We start from the raw sequence: 16,195 nt of genomic DNA, 5'->3' as shown, positions 1-16,195 counted from the left end.
TGTTTGGTACTTTTAATTCATTTCATTAAAAATAATTTGGCCGTTGATTTCACCCATGGACACACTCAAAATCTATGTCCATTACACAGGCATATTTTCTAATGTTACAGATGCAAAATGAATCTTTAGTTTTTGCTAGTCCCCAAAGAGCTTTCCTCTTTTCCTTTTCTATATTCTGTCTTTATTTTTTACTTTGCAGTCCTGGGAGGCCCATGTCTGCCTCAAGATGATGATTTGGTTTTTCTTCTTTAACCTGGTCATGTACAAGTTACATTATCAGCTTATTTGACATTGACTCACATTTGCATCCCCAGAATAAGTTCAACTTGGTAATTATGCACTGCTTTTCTAAAAGGCATTATTGGATTCAGTGCACTAAGATGATTTTATTTCAGATTTCTGCATCCATATTCACGAGGGGGACTAGCCAGCGATTTTGTCTCATGCTGTCTTCCTTTGATTTTGAGGTCAGTATTATACCAGTCCCATAAATTAAGTTAGAGAATGCTGCTGCCCGTCCTCCTGTGCACCTCCTGTTGTCCTGAAAGAGCTTATGTAATCTGAAAATTTTACCTTCCTCAAATGTTTTTTTTTAAAATAAATTTATTTATTTATTTGTTTATTTTTGGCTGCATTGGGTCTTCATTGCTGCGTGTGGGCTTTCTCTAGTTGCGGCGAGTGGGGGCTACTCTTCGTCACCGTGTGCAGGCTTCTCATTGCGGTGGCTTCTCTTTGTTGCCGAGCACCGGCTCTAGGTGCGCGGTCTTCAGTAGTTGTGGCTCGCTAAGCCCGTGCACCACAACTACTGAGCCTGCGCTCTAGAGCCAGTGAGCCACAAGTACTGAGCCCACGTGCCACAACTACTAACGTTCGTGTGCCTAGAGCCTGTGCTCTGCAACAAGAGAAGCCACCACAATGAGAAGCCTGTGCAACGCAACAAAGCGTAGCCCCAGCTCGCTGCAACTAGAGAAAGCCTGCGCGCAGCAACGTAAACCCAGAGCAGCCAAATATAAATAAATAAATAAATTTATTAAAAAAAATGTTTGGTAGAGTTTATTTATAAAGTTGTCCGGGCCTGGTATTTTTGTTGTGCAAAATCTTAAAATATTGAGTGTTTCCACCATAACTGGAAGCAAAGTCAAGTTCTCTACGTATTTCTGTTTCCTCTTGAGTCAGACTTCGGTCATTGATAAGTTTCTTGGCATCTGTCCATTTAAAAAATTTTAAATGTATTGGTATGAAGTTGGTCATAAGATTCTTTCTTGTCAACCTCTGTTATATTCCTCCTTTTTAATTACTTTTTGTTTCATCTCTCTCTCTCTCTTATTCTTAAAAAATTATTAGTGATTGTAAATTTTATTTTTTTTAAAGAACTGTTCTTAGAATGTATTGACCTACCTGTGTCATTTAATAATTTCTTCTCTTGTTTTTATTAATGCCTGCCTTCTGTATTCTTTGGGTTTGTTCTATTTCTTTTTCTGACTTCTTGAATATGATGCTTAGATTATTACTTTTCAGCTTTTATTTTTTAGTGGAATAATTTTAGCACTAAATACTCTAGGCACGATTTTTGCTGCATCCCACAAGTTGTGATAGGTAGTGTTTTCATTATTATTCAGTTTTAAATATATTTCAATTTTCATTATGACTTCTTTTTTTGACATATGAGCTTTCTAAAAATATGTTTTGAATTTCCTAAAGTATGGGTTTTCCTAGTTATATTTTGAATATTGATTTCTATCTTGTTTGCATTGTAGTCAGAAAGATGTGTTCTGTATCATATTAATTCTGTGAAATGTGTGAAACTTGCAGTATGGTCCAGCAGGTGAACAATTTTTATTTATTTTTTTGTTGCATTGTGTGGCATACAGGATCTTAGTTCCCTGACCAGGGATTGAACCCATGCCCCCTGCAGTGGAAGTGCGGAGTCTTAACCACTGGACTGTCAGGGAAGTGTCAGCAGCAATTTTTATAATAGTTCCATACATTCTTAAGAAGAATGTGAATTTCCCATTTGTTAGATGGAGTGTCCTTTTAATTTTATATTATCTTATTTTTTAATTGAAGTATAGTTGGTTTACAATATTGTGTTAGTTTCAGGTGTACAGCCAAGTGATTCAGTTATATATTCTTTTGGAGCATTCTTTTAAAGTCAGTTAGATTTGGATTGTCAAGTGCGTCCTCAGGTCCTCCATGTCTGTACTGAATCTTTTTGTTTATCTGATTTGCCAGTGACTGAGAGGAGTGTTAAAAACTCTCATCATGAAGCGCGATGCCAATTTCCTAATAGTTCTGTCAATTTCTCCTTGAGTTTTTGTCATTTTGAGGCTATGTATTAGATAGATGATTCTCTCTCTGCTCATGACCTTGCTTCCAGTGGAGTTTCTGGCAGTTAAGCCAAAGGTGAAGACCAACAAATTTGCCCATGTATATTTCTGATGCACCCAGGAACAGTGTTGAAAACAACCACCAGAAACACTCAGACCTGCCCAAGAGCTTTTATAACATAAGAGAGAAAGCAGAGACTGCACTCTTAGCACTAAAGACATGAGTATGAATTGTACCTTCTTCTGAGGTGGCCTTGGAAATATTTCTCAAGGACTTTGACATAACATCTGGCTGGCAGAAATAATACCTGTGTGCCCTATGTACATTTTAGAACATACATGAAACAGGTAAAGCAGAACCAGAAGCTCTCCTTGCCAAGAATGTGAGACGACGAGTGGGAACTTGGACTATATATAAGCAGGGTGTCTTCTCTATGTTGTTTCTCAAACTACATGGACAGAGCATTAAATCCACATCAAAGGAACACGTTTTGAAGCAAACTGATGCATAATTAATCTCTCTTGCTTCTAAGAGTGCACATGAAGAAAGCTACTGCTGATCAAAGGAATAGTTAATAGATCTCCAAAGCTTTTTAGAGGTTTATCACTTACTAAGTTCTTTCAACAGATTGCTTTGAATAAGACTGTGAAAATGCCCCTTAACATGATAGAGACAGCAAATCATCAACTTTGTGTCCTTGAGTGTATTACTCCACGTCTCAATTTCCTTATCTATCCAGTATTTGTTGCGTGTATATGTCTGTGTGTCCCTGTTTGTGTGTGTATATTGGAGGAGAGGGGTTAGACTAAATGGCCTCTAATCCGGCTTCTCAAACGCTAACAAGAATATGAATCACAGGTCCATATGGAAATTATGATTTTTTAGGTCTGGGGCAGCCTGAGATTCTGCATTTCTAACGGGCTCTCAAGTTCTGCCCAGACCGCTGGTCCACGGGCCACATGTGGATTAGTGAGGCTCTAGGCTGCATCTCTGACACTTCGTGACCTGACGATGACTTCATTAATAGCAATGGTGCTTCATATTGATGATCCCTAAATACAGCTGTTCACATAATAAAACCCTAAGAAGACCATTTTTTTTTTTTTTTGCGGTACGCGGGCCTCTCACTGCTGTGGCCTCTCCCGTTGCAGAGCACAGGTTCCGGATGCGCAGGCTCAGCGGCCATGGCTCACGGGCCCAGCTGCTCCACGGCATGTGGGATCTTCCCGGACCGGGGCACGAACAGGCATCGGCAGGCGGACTCTCAACCACTGCGCCACCAGGGAAGCCCAGAAGACCATTATTGAGTGAAGAAATCCCCAGGGCAAAAAGAGACCTCAGCTACTGAGGAATGGGCGACAACATCCGTAAATCTGGACCAGGGTGGTGGAGGCAGAGAGGGAAGATGTGGGCCCATGCTGGGTGTGATTCTGAAGAGCAGCAGATAAGATCTGCGAACAGATTGGATAAGAGGTGTGAGAAGAAGGGTGTCAAGGCTGATGTCAAAAGCCTTGGCCTGATCATCGAGTAAAATGGCGTTCCTACAACAGAGCAGGAGCAACTGAGGAAGAGCTGGTTTCGGTAGGTGGGGGTGGGGGGTGAGTGAGGGAATCAAGAGTCCATTTGGGTGTGTTAACTTGAAGATGCCTGTTCTCCATTCAGATGGCCGTTTCCAGTAGGCTACAGGCATCCAGAGGCAGCAAAGAGGCCTAATGCTAGGAATGAAGTTTTAGAGTCATCAGTGTACAGATAGTATTTACCTTTGTTATCTCATTTAAAGATCACAACACCCTATGGATTTGTGTTATTAGTATCCTCATTTTAGAGGTGAGGTGACTGAAGCAGAGAGAGGCTAGGTCTCTTGAAGACCACATGATCACTAAGTGAAGTCCAGCATCTACCTCCACAGCAAGGAGGGGCCAAGGACCAAACACGTCCAGTGCGATTAATGACGAGGATGCCCCCTGCGATTTGGTGAGAAGCGTCAGGGGAAGAAGGCAGGCAGAACTCAGACTCAGGGGATAGAACAGCTGACAGACTTGCAGCACTGAAATGCAGCTCTGGCTTACATTCCAGCCTCTGGTGAGTTTGGTCCTAAGATACTGACAAACTCCAGGGCTGCTCACCAAATTCAGTTGCTGGGTCTGCAATGCTGGACAGAAGTGGGCTGGGAGGTCCTGCAGGGTTACTGCTCTGCCACGAGGTCCTCTGGCAGCTGGCACTCTCTGATTTGTCTTTCTAATGGCACTGCTAAGTGCCTGACGGACGTCTGCACTGATCTGAAAGTAGTGTTTTCCCCATTTGATGCCAAAGACTTCTTACCCTAGCAGTGTGCTTTAGCAGCTGTGGGTGGGCTTGGCAAAGGGGGTCCTAATGGACGCTGATGCTTATTTAGAAAGGAGGGTCATGGGGCACTGCCTGAGGGAATCGCAGAGGCCCCATGCTAACTAGAGAAGAGAATGAATGGATTCCTAGAGCTAAGGAAGTGAAGTGACACCTTGTAAGACAGCAGCTGACAAAGCAGCTATGGGGTATTTGATGTAGAAGTCCTGCTTCCAGCGTGGAAATGGCAGGGACATTTAGTCAAGTGGAAAATCTGTCCAAGGTGGTGCTTCACCTGCGGGTATTAGAGCTTCAAGGGATAAATTCTGCCAGGAGAATGCATTCAGCCCAAGGTGACAATGCAGGTCAGGACCTGCAACCGTGCTGGGTTATGAGTGACCCGAGGACAGCTTTGTGACCTATGTAGTTTTGCTGCTGGTAGTAAATACTTCATAAATAGTTTTTGGATAAATGAGTGGAAATTAAGTAGCTGTTGACATCAAGAGGCTCATCGAGATTCAGGCATAAGATGCTGGTTATGTTTCTTTAAGTTCTGGTTTAAGAGGAGGTTCTTTCTCAATGTTAGCAAGCAATAGCATGTAGTTAGCATCTAATAAGTATTCTAGAAATTATTAGAAGAAGGGCTTATGCTATTAGCAAACTAAACGATATTAATAAAGAATGTCTGGCTAGACTGTGCAGATCAGTCTTTGAGTCTTAGTTATCTCTGCTGGGAAGGAGCCCAGGTGAGGCCCACACTCCCCGGCACCACCCCTCACCTGGAGTACTTCCGGTGTAGCATGGAGTGGTTCTCTCTGGGATGCTTTGTTATCCAGTGTAGGTCAGTGGGGGAAGTGACGTGTTAACAGAAAGGCCTGGAAGGACCTCTATGTCCTTACAGCATGAGAACTCAGAAGACAGAACTTAGGGAATGTTATAGTCAAATCACTGAAATCCACCAGTGATTATGCCCGGTTTCCCTCCAGAATATCAAACACTTGCCCGGACTGAATTCCAGAGCTGGCAGAGAGAGGGGCCTGGAAGTCAGGTGTGCCTGCCTGCTGACCTGGATGACGGATGTGATTCCCGTTTGTGCTGGGCGGTGCTAGATCCCCACACCCCCCACTTACCGCTGTTGCTACGTTTCCGTAGGCCATACACGCCTGCTGGCCCGTCAGCCTCTTCAGGAACCTCGACAAGATCTGAAATCTTGAAAAGAGGGAACAGAGTGGAATGAGCAATGTCATTTCAGGGGCCGACTGAGCAGAGATTGTGATACCAGTAGAAGAGCGAAGGTGGAATTTACATGACATTGTCTTAAGAATCGCATCATTACTCTTCTGTCTGTTTGGTTAACTTCAGAGAGGCTGTGTGCTCTCTTATGGGCACTGTCGCTCCCTCCCAGTGTCCAGAGCAGGCTCTGGGGTTGGCACATGACAGGTGAATGAGTGCCTATATGCACAGGCCACAGTTAGGCTACTTCCCAGGAAGAGACAGAGAGAAATCAGAATTCCTGCTTACATCCTGTCCCTTAAAATGGTCAGTAGAACTACAGCTCTTTCTAGGTGAGTGTTAAATATTATAGAGAACAAGATGCACTACTGAGGGATGCATGACTTAGGTGTGAGTTCAATGCTATTTCCATTGCTGCGAAAAGTAATTGCTCTTGCAATAACAAATTTTGCCCTTTCTTGTGTATAAGAGAAGTCATAGTTAGACTTTAGGCTACAGAAATAACAACAACAATAATAAAGCAGCACTCTAAATAGCTAATTGTTACCAATCATCTAGCACGTGCTGTTTTTACATACTTTATATGAATCATCTCATTTATGCTTCACAATAATCCTCTGATAGGCCTATTTTTCAGATAGGAATCTGAAGCCCAGAGACAATCAAGAACTCAACTTGAGGTCTCAGAGCTCGTAAGTGGTGGAGCTGGGGTTTGAACCCCTGGTGTTGTCTCCAGAGCCCATGCTCTTTTTTTTTTTTTAAAGTATAGTTGATTTACAATATTATGTTAGTTTCAGGTGTACAGCATAATAATTCAGTACTTTGCAGATTATACTCCATTAAACTTATTTCAAGGTAATAATTCTCTGTGCTATACAGTAAATCCTTACAGCTTATCTATTTTATGTATAGTAGTTTGTATCTGTTAATCCCATATGCCTAATTTGTCCCTCTCCCCTTCCCTTTCCCCTTTTGGAACCATACATTTGTTTTCTATATCTGTGAGTCTGTTTCTGTTTTGCATATCCATCATTTGTATTCTATTTTAGATTCCACATATAAGTGATATCAGACAGTACGTGTCTTTCTCTGTCTGACTTATTTCACTGAGCATAACATTCTCTAGGTTCGTCTCTTAAGCACTGTGCTTCACCCAGCAGTATAGCTGGACTAGCTCACGTGCGCTGGTGAGAGCCTTTAGGGTCATCACACTGGTAGCTTGAAATTGGCCACAGTGGGAGTATTTACACCATGGAAATTGGCAAATGCTACAAATCAGGGTCCAGCCCTCGTTGGTCATTAAACATTTACACCACAGATGGCCTCTTTCAAAGGGTCAGATGCTCTACTTCTATCTGTGCATCTCTCGCCTCTGTAAAAGAGGAATTTAGGGGGCCTCAGAGGAGAGTCATATTTGTAAAACAATTTATTTATTATCTTACTAGAGAGGAACAAGTTTGCCTTCCTAGCTCTCCTCATCAGCTCTAGAGTACTTTAGTACCACCTTCCTGAGACTGATTTCTTCTTACAATTTAACTTTAAGATTTATTTCAGCCATTCTTCCTTTCATGACACATCAGAAAGAAGAAAAAAAAAAATGTCACAGGGCCTCTAAGTCACTTGTACCCTGTTCCTCTGAAGCTCACTATTTCTGAATAGAAGTTGCTATTATTATGTTAATTTAATCTTACAAAACTGAAGATCATTCCTGAACTAGCTAACCAACTCCTAGAAAGTTTTCGAATTTGGTTTCTGCTGTCTTCCCAAAGCCATCAAGCCTTCTGTATTCTAGAACATTTGAAAGCACATGAGAGGAAACCTAACGATTTAGAAACAGCCAGGCAGCAACCTCCCAACAATGTAAAGCAAATGTCTCTACAGCCCTGGAAGAAAATAAACCTTTGCTATGTGGGAATATGTTCGCTTTGGGATATAACAATACTGCCAGGATGGCAAGAGGCTGAAGTTCATTACTACCGACCCTGCAGGAAGGAAGCAGAGTCATGTTAAAGTAGCAATCAATTGTTTCTGTTTGCTTCCACTGAGGCAATTTGGACTCTGGGGAAAGAGTGAAGTGACAGATATTTAAGGACAATTTCATTTGTCTTTGTCTCCCTGCAGCTCTCAGAACAAAGCCTTCACAGAGCAAAATTTCAAGAAATATTTACTGATGGAACCAGCGCCAGGAAGTATAAGCGGGCTATGATGAATGAACACGTTATTGACATTGAACAAACTATGCTTTTTGCCCCTAAAACCAGTCTGTAGGGTCGAGATATTGCCAGAAATAAAGCTGTTTTAGACACGAAAGCAGACTGGATATCCGTCAGTTATGCCTGTGATGGTCTTTCTGCTCATAGCATCAGTCACAAACGTGGAGGCGAAAATGTTCACTGTCTCCCGCGGAGTGTTTCTCAGGATGTCTCCTTGCTGTGATGAGCAAGAGCTCAGAACCACAGCAGCAGACATTGCTGCTCATGCGGGCAGGTCAGGCCCATCTCTGGGGAGCCTTCTCTCTGCTACAGAGTTGTGTGGCATCTTGGGGCATTCATAGAAACTTCGGTTGGGACAGTCAGAGAGAGGATGACGACACCAGGTCACAGAGATGCACACAACACGCATTTTAGATCAGGTAAAACATAGGAGAGAGGTGCTTGGGAGGGTGTGTGTCCCATGGAGGGAAGCGCCCCGCCTCCATGCCACACCCCTCTTCCAGGGAGGGCAGTGTTTGTGTGAAAGAAATCAAAGGGTGCATCTTGCCTTAGAGAGAGAGGACTGAGAAAATGTGAGAAATGGCTGTATTCTTGAACTGGGATGTAGCTGGAAGGAGAACTGGACACAGCTGGGACTTCTCTGCTTCTGCCCCTTGTTTGGGTCGAACCTTTCTATGTGTCAGCAGATAAGCTACTAGTGGTGGGAGGGGGAGGGAGAGAAAGTCAATGAGCCTGAGGCCAGGAGCGTGGTCTTTAGGAGGAAAGTAAAAGGATCTCTGAGGGTTGGCCCCAGAAGGTTAACCTTTAGTGGCCCAAAGGCATTTGGAGCTCCCTTTAAAGGCTGCCTGACCCCCAAGAGACTCCCCCGGCCTGTGGGACCCGCACTCCACGGTGCCCGAGGGAGGAAGAGGACAATTACCGAGGTTCCGGGAGGTGAATTGGAGCCGCTGCCAGAGCTGCCCTTCTTTGTTCTCTGGGCCAGGGAGGTGCCGAAGCGGAGGGTCTCATAGACAGGGTCCACCTTATTGCCGCAGGCTGCAGCAGAAGAGAAAGCTCACCTGAGAGAAGGGTTTCCTCATATCACAGTCGGGACAACCACCTATCATACCTCCTGGGTAAATGGCATCGAAAAGTAGGTCCTGCACAACAGACCCTCTTACCCCTGGGGAAATGGAGCTTTTGTGGTCAACTTTCCTCGCATGCTTCCCCCACGACCTGTGCCCATTTCCCAGGTCCCTCCACTGCACTCAGCCCACTCTGCTCCCAAACCTTTGCTGATTGACTGGTTTTCCTCTTTGTTATCCACCCGCAGGACTCCAGTGCCAAGGTTCTTCCCAGCTTTATTTCCTCTAGTGAAAGGCCCTGCTCACCAAGGTACGAAGTCTCGTGACACAAAGTTTGCAGTAGGAGGCAACCTTTTTGAAAGACTTGGACATTACCAGGCTTCCTGGGATTTCTAATTAAAAACTTTCCAGTTTGTAAATTTCTAGTTTAAAAGTTGCTCCCCATGCCACCACCAAAGGGCAAACATAAATGTAGAGATTTTCAGAAAGGGAGAAGAAATGGAACTGAAGGATATTGAGGAATATATTCAAGCCAGAAATACCTAAAAATATAAGACATTTTTTCCTCATTAAAGAATAAACAATATTCAGTAAGCTCCTTCCAAGCATTGGTCTATAATGTATATCTATTTTCTACAAAAAATTATGAAAAGCAGCCATTGCTGTTTTCATCGTATAGGGTCCAGCAGGTTGAGTAGCTTGTTTAGACACAAGTTGGTCAATGGAGGAGCTGGGCTGTGACCCAGGTCTATGGGATGCCAGGCTCCATGCTCCTTCCACTCTGCCATGCTGCTGATGGCCTTTGGACCTGAGTTCTTGGAAGCTTCATCAGGGAGAGGACAAAAATTTCTAGAGAATTTGGTTCACCTTAAGTTTCCCCTCCAGCAAAACCAACAACCATAACCCAATTAGCCACCAAACGAATGCCACCCCCCCGGTCCCCCACTGGTACGGCAGCACCGGGACCTGGGAGAAGAGCAGCCATCAGCTCTGACGTCGCTGCTCCAAACCCAGCTCAGTCCACCGGGTCCCAACTCACCAATGGGCATAACTTCTTTAATGCATCCAAACTGTTCATGAATGAGCAAGGGGGAGCTGTAGTAACGCCGAAACCCCTTTGGCTGGAGACAGAATGACAAAGAGAAGGGCTCAATGTTATTGATGAGATGGAGAAAACCTCACGAGAACTCTAAAAATGAAACCAGTTGGTTCCTCTGGGGGTGCCTCCCTGTCTCCCTTTAAGATGCTGACATGTCCTGTAATTTATCCCTGGGGTTGGGTTGGGAGGTACAGCTGTCAATAAGCAAGCTCCACTCCCTCCAGAAAGCAAGCCCCCAGCCCTGCCCTCCCCCGTCCCACTTCTCCTCTGCAGGTGCACATTGCAGCCTCCTTTATGTTGGCTCCTCATTACTTCCCAGGATACAAATGGACCATTGTGTGTTATCTCACCACGTGATTTATTAACATCATTAAAAGGCCTGGGCATGGGCAAGCAGACCTCACAGGTAGACCTGAAGTCCCTTGTATGTCTGATGAGCTCTACGCAGAGCTTTGTGTTCTAGATTCCGTTCTGGTTTTCTGACCTCTCATCCATGGTTTCTGCCTTGGCTTGTGGGAATCACCATGGGAGGAGAGGAGGGGAGCACGTGAGGCAGGGGTTTTGGAGAAGAGGACACTGCCAATCAGAGTACGGAGATGAACTCTCTAAGAATCCGGACTCACTGTACCCCAGTGTTAGAAGGGAACTGAAGGGTCCCACCCCTACTAGAATTCCAGAATCCCTTCCAATGTTCCTAGCAAGTGGTATCCTCCTGGGAACACTGCTGGGGATGTGGATAGCAGGAACTCTCACTAATCCTGGAGGCAGGTCTTTGGTGACATCATCTCTGATGGTTAAGACTTGGAACCTACTGATCCTAGGCCTTTTCCCTGAAGCCACAGAGGACGACAGAATCCTGTGTGACAGATCTTAAATTCTTCTGAAGACAGCTGTCATGCCCCAAGTATGTCTAGGGTAGACATTCTTGGTCCCTTCTATAATTCTTTGGCCATCTTAGTTTCAACTATTCTCAAAAGTGTTCTGGGTGGCTTTTTTATCATTGTGTGGCACCAGTACTGAAGTCCACCCCTGAGATGCGACCATCAGCCCAGAATGGGCCAGGCTGAGCCCCCAGCCCTTGGTTTGGCCACCATGATCTGTTACTGGTACAGATGTTTACTACTCTCTCCACTTCTGTGTGGTGGTTCATCTCTATCCCATTCTTGATACGCACTGAGCTGTCAGACAATTAAGCTGGGGCCGAGGGGGTTCCTGGGATGCCTGCTTTCTACTTGCAAAACTTGGACAGTCCCAATGCTAAAATTGGGAAAGTGCCGACCCAGGACAAGTTGTCCACTCTATGAAGGACACTGAGCCCCTTCCACACGTGCAACATGCATCTCCTAAGTTGACAAAGCTCCTCCTTCCTCAATCATTATGCCAACAAGGAAGCCAAGTTGCCCAGCCAGAGACGTGGGGGGTACCTTCCCAGTGTCCAGTTCTCAGGGTGCTGCCATGAAATATTTTGACTGGAGTGATCTCATCGGGCAGGCAGGTGCCCTGAGCAGCGGTTCCGGGGCACACTCCGGGCACAAGCCCTTACCAGCTTGCCCATGCACCGCTGGGGTGCCAGGCCGTCCATGCACTTGTGGTGGACACTCATCTTACAGGCCTTGCAGCGCAGTCCATGCTTAGCATTTGTTCCTGTCAGATACATGGTGAGCTTTGGTTAGGATACAACCTACTGTTCCCTGGCGACTTGTATGAAATCACTGAAAAAGTGGTCATTCCCATAACCCAGCTAATTCATCTTTCCTGTGACGTTTATATGAAGATTTAAAAATGGACAAAATATTATGGTAGATTTTTTAACCTTCGTCCATATTTTCTACCCAAAGTATCAGCTCTGGTTTCCTTCCACCCCTTTCCTGTTTATTCCTCCAGACAATCTCAACCTCCTCTGCCTCCGTTGCTCACTCAATTCAAGCTTGCAAATCCCACTTTCTTCGCTCTTCATTTGGATCACGTTTCTGCTCTTCTGTGTATCTTGCTGAGTAGTCCAAGTCCTGAAATTCTACCCATTTTTACCTGAATTCCCATCACACAGTCTGAACTATTGGGCAAACTCTCTGGAAAATGACCAATAAAGGGGGAACAGCGTGATCTGTGTGAAAGTGGGGCTGATGATGGTCTAAAGTGGGGATAGAGGGCTCGATCAGACACCAGCTCCTGCCTGGGGGCAAAGGAAGAGGAGGTGGGGGGCAGTGAAACTACCCCTGCAGTGAGTCGCTTAGTGTCCTGGGACACAGTGCCATAACAGGTGAGAAGAAAAAAAGCAGAGGAGGGAGGAGAGGCAGAGAGTCACCCTGGCCACCGTGTCCAAAATCTTGGCCTGCACCAAGGCCCAAGGCAGCAGCACTGGAGAGGCATCGGGAGGACAGACCAGAGGGCGGGATGTGGGAGCTTCAGGAAGACAGGAGTGGTGCTGGGCACCTCATTTGTTGTTTTACAAAGTGGCTGGATGGAGGCGAAGAGAGGATGCTAAAATGAGATGTCTTCTGTCTCCACTGAGTCCAGGACAGAGGATAGAGGACAAGAGGTACCATCTTCTCCGACTTATGAAAAGGAGGCGGCAGGCTTCCAAGCAGGTCTTAAAAATGAGGCGCCAAAATGGATTTCACAGCCCTTAGGTGACCAAGCAAATCAACCCTATTGGAAAAGTGGAAGGGAGGTGGGAGGCTGGAGGGAGCATTTCTTTGTAGAGTTGTTGAGACACTATTAGTTTTATCCCTAAAACTATGCTTCTCTACATAACGAGAAGAACGAGGTGCTTTCTTCTCTTCTCAGTCTCCTCCTACTGAGAGGGATTTTGAGGAGATTTGGACACATGCTGTGGCCACACCCATGGGAGCATGTAGGTGAGGGATACGGGTGACCAGTGGTCCTGCCAGCCTACCAAGGAGAAACAGCCGCATAGGCAAGGCCCGCACCTTAAAAGCTTGTCAGCAAAAGGATGTGTGAATACTTTCCATGGATCACGTGGAATGCTGCCCAAGAAGACCAGCTGGAAAGGCAACGAGCTTCCCTCAGTAGGAATTAATATGTCCATATGCTGTGACACATGAGGTCACAGGTCTCCCCTATATATCATAGCTGACCACAGACACAAAGCGAGGACAGCCCAACACACATAAAATCCACCCTCTTCTCCACCACTGCCTCCTCCAAACCATCACCACGCCTTGTCCGGACCAATTCCTGACTGAATAGCCTTATCCATTTTTGCCTTCCTCCACTGTGTGTAGAACCTCCTACTTAATGGTCTCTCAGTAGGTTTCCCTGCCTTTCTGATGTTATACAAAATGCTCACCATGGTGGCGAGACTTTGTATGATTTGGTGGGAGCCCATTTCTAACTTTGTCTCAGGCCGACCCCTCTTGTTCACCAGGGTCTAGCCACATGACCTTCTTCAAGTTCCTTAAATGCACAAGCTCTTGAATCCCTCAGGGTCTTTACACATGCTGCCCTGTGTGCCTGCAATGCTTGTCTGTAGCTCCTCACTTGTTTCACTGTCCTCATCCTTAGGGCTGCTTGTCATTTCTTCAATGAGGCCTTCTGGGGAACATTCCCCCTCCCCCCCCAAATTATCTTTTTTTCCTGTTAGTCTTTTCACAGCGCTCTGTTGTTATCTTTCACAGCATTTATCACAGTTGTTATTTATTTGAGAGTTCGTTTTTGTCTTTTCCTCTGGACTATGAACTCAATGAGGCTAAGGACTGAGTCTGTCCATTTGCCACTGTATACCCAGCTCTGGGTATGATGCCCAATAAATACGTATTAAAGAAATTAATGAACGAATTCTTTTGTAGGCAGTCACACACATACTGAAATCAGTGGTGACTGATTTAGATAATTAATTGAAGTTGATTTCATCGATGGTGTAGGAATGGCATTCAAGAGCTGAAAGAGGACTTGGAGATCATCTATGTGTATGACTTTATTTTATATTATTTTTTTAACATCTTTATTGGAGTATAATTGCTTTACAATGGTGTATGTGTATGATTTTTATTTCACAGACGGAAGCCTGAGGGTCCAAGCAGTAGAATGACTTACCTCAGGTCAGAGGAGGTCCTGCTTAGTTTCACTCTTTCCCTGCTTGACCCAAACATTTCCTCCTTTTATTTGGCTTGTTTAACCTACATGGGGATGCAGTTGAGGATAATGAGATGATAAAATAGGGTCTATGAGAACCTGACAGTCAGCTGAGAAAAGCAACAGGAAAACTCTTGACTGGACAAAGCCCTAGAAACCCTTCAGGAGGTATTACCTGAAAACTCCCTTCACGAAGGCATCATTTAACACAAAGTGTGTCTGCTGTTATAAATACAGAAAGTCAAAGTGACATATAAACACACCATAAATTCCTGGGTATGTGTGCTTGTTCATAAATACTAGTTGGAAAATCTCTTTTTCATTTTGAGAATAACCACTTAGCTGAAAAATTGCAATGTCTTCAAAAGACTGGACTTTGAAGGCAGTAACTTAATTTTTGTTTTCAAATAGAGAATGCTATTTGTGCCTTATGTGAGAATGTAAGTAAAAGCTTCCAAGAGGAAAGTTATTTCATTGTGTGCTGGACTCTGAAATAGAGCCATTATATATTAAGGTATATTTTCCTTCAGACCTGAACACCATAATTTCAGTTTTCCTTGCTTGTTCTAAAACACTCCACTGTATGAGTCAGACCACCTGCAATTATTTGGTTTCAGGTGTTCCAATTTCTACCATGGAATAACAAAAGTGATTGAAGAGGAAAGCTTGTATTCTGTGGCTCAGAGACTAGTTCAAAGGAATAATTTACATCCCAGCAGTGGCATTAGTTTACTGTAGCAAGATATGGAGAAGCTATAATCTAACTTGTTTTATCACCACTGATCTCCATCACAAAGGCATCACTGAATGTGACTGTTAAGCCTCAGTAGGGTGGGAAAAACATGATTTTAAATTTGAATCTGTCTCATGTGGGCTCTTTAAACTTAAGAAAACTACTAAAATTCCTGGAGCTTCAGCTGTCTCATCATCAAATGGGAATAGTACTAACTACTCTCAGGGTTGCTAATAGTAATAGCATCATAATATATGCAAAGGGGATGGCATGGGTTTACACACTTGGAAAAATAAAGATATCACTGGATTTTGAGTAAATATGGTGGACTGGCAACATGAGTTTCCCACTTATTCATACCAAAACCCCACTAAAATTAGCAAGAATGAAAAAATGGTATAAACGCCCAAATAACAGAGTTACTGGGAGGAGTGGCAAGAGTAGAAGAAAGTTCAACATACATACATTTGGAAGATAGCAACTGAAGGTGTGGTAAGCAATTTAGCAGAAGAGAGGAAGATTGGATTTCCCAATAGCAACTTGGAAACTAGAAGGTCATGGAGCTTCAAAAACCGTGGAATTTCAAAATTCTGCAAGAAGAAAATTTCCAACCTAGAATTTTATACCCAGCCAAATTACCAACAAGTATGAAGGCAGAATAAACACATATTCAGATCATCAGGAATTAAAAATATTTAACTTTCTACACACGCTTTCTTAGAAAACTACTGAAGAATGTGCCTTAGAAAGATGAAGAAATAAATCAAGGAAGAAAAAAATATCAGACTCAGTGTGCAACACAAGAACAACATAGAGGAGAGGTAAGTGATATGCCCATATGACAACACAGTAATAGCCCTAGACAGGAGCCACAGATGAAGTGAGGCAGTAGACTTGGGAAAAAATGGAACTTAAACATTTACAGAGCTTTTTTAGATTTGGATATCATAATAGATATGGCATTAGACAGATATATGAGAGTATATAAGAAAAACAATTATAGGTGCATGAAAAGTCAAGGAAATGAAAAAGGCAATTTCCAGTATGAAGCAACATAAAACCTGTGTAAGGAAAGAAATGTAATCATGGTACAATACTAGAATCAGAA

General features: G+C 44.0%; 1 protein-coding gene across 3 annotated transcripts in view; it reads right to left on the bottom strand.

The window, feature by feature from the left end:
* STAC (SH3 and cysteine rich domain) overlaps window positions 1–16,195 on the bottom strand; it is a 101,832-nt gene that overhangs the window by 28,720 nt on the left and 56,917 nt on the right. For all 3 annotated transcript variants that reach the window (XM_027088205.1, XM_027088204.1, XM_027088203.1), the window contains exons 3-6: window positions 11,803–11,903; window positions 10,200–10,281; window positions 9,016–9,131; window positions 5,781–5,859 (exon numbers count right to left, since the gene is read on the bottom strand). In XM_027088205.1, coding sequence (XP_026944006.1) covers window positions 5,781–5,859; window positions 9,016–9,131; window positions 10,200–10,281; window positions 11,803–11,903 — 378 coding nt within the window. The remainder of the gene's footprint in view (window positions 1–5,780; window positions 5,860–9,015; window positions 9,132–10,199; window positions 10,282–11,802; window positions 11,904–16,195) is intronic.

The sequence above is a fragment of the Aethalodelphis obliquidens genome, unplaced genomic scaffold, assembly GCF_003676395.1.
Source record: "Aethalodelphis obliquidens isolate GAN/ISIS:26980383/991018 unplaced genomic scaffold, ASM367639v1 scaffold62, whole genome shotgun sequence".
In the NCBI taxonomy this organism is placed as follows: Eukaryota; Metazoa; Chordata; class Mammalia; order Artiodactyla; family Delphinidae; genus Aethalodelphis; species Aethalodelphis obliquidens.
This window is presented reverse-complemented; position numbering and strand designations above follow the sequence as displayed.